The 555-nt window shown below is 62.9% G+C and overlaps 1 protein-coding gene across 1 annotated transcript in view; it reads left to right on the top strand.

Moving 5' to 3' along the window:
- The window catches only part of SLC25A39 (solute carrier family 25, member 39), a 2,058-nt gene that overhangs the window by 919 nt on the left and 584 nt on the right, over positions 1-555 (top strand). The window contains exons 5-6 of the mRNA XM_009572235.1: positions 100-273; positions 414-553. Of these exons, the coding sequence (XP_009570530.1) occupies positions 100-273; positions 414-553 (314 nt within the window). The remainder of the gene's footprint in view (positions 1-99; positions 274-413; positions 554-555) is intronic.

Genomic DNA, 555 nt, shown 5'->3' with positions numbered 1-555 from the left:
GTTGCCCGCATTCAGCGCCTGGTTCTCCTGGCACGGTGCTCTGATGGCGCCAGGACGGCTGCCGGAGTGGACTGATGCCTGATGTCCCCTCCATTGCAGTGGGCGCTGTGACGGTCATTAGCCCCTTGGAGCTCATCCGCACCAAGATGCAGTCCCGGCAGCTCAGCTACCGGGAGCTGGGTGTCTGCATCCAGTCAGCAGTGGCTCAGGACGGCTGGCTGTCCCTCTGGAGGGGCTGGGGACCCACCGTGCTGCGAGACGTCCCCTTCTCAGGTATGGCTGTGTGGGGATGGGGTGAGTGGTGGCACTGGGAGATGGGGGAACGAGCACAAGGCAGGGCAGCCCTAGGGGGGGGGAGGTTGGTGTGTCCAGGGTGCCTCATCGTAGCACTGATGTTTCTCATCTCCTCCCAGCTCTCTACTGGTTTAATTATGAGCTGGTGAGGGAATGGCTCTGCGGGCAAGCTCGGCTGGATGAGGCCACGTTCATGATCAGCTTCGCATCCGGGGCCATCTCCGGGACGGTGAGTTTGGGGCTCTGTGGTCTGCACCGTGC

This window comes from Fulmarus glacialis, unplaced genomic scaffold (assembly GCF_000690835.1).
Source record: "Fulmarus glacialis isolate BGI_N327 unplaced genomic scaffold, ASM69083v1 scaffold36302, whole genome shotgun sequence".
Lineage (NCBI taxonomy): Eukaryota > Metazoa > Chordata > Aves > Procellariiformes > Procellariidae > Fulmarus > Fulmarus glacialis.
The sequence above is the reverse complement of the archived record's forward strand: the minus strand, read 5'-3'. Positions and strand labels throughout refer to the sequence as shown.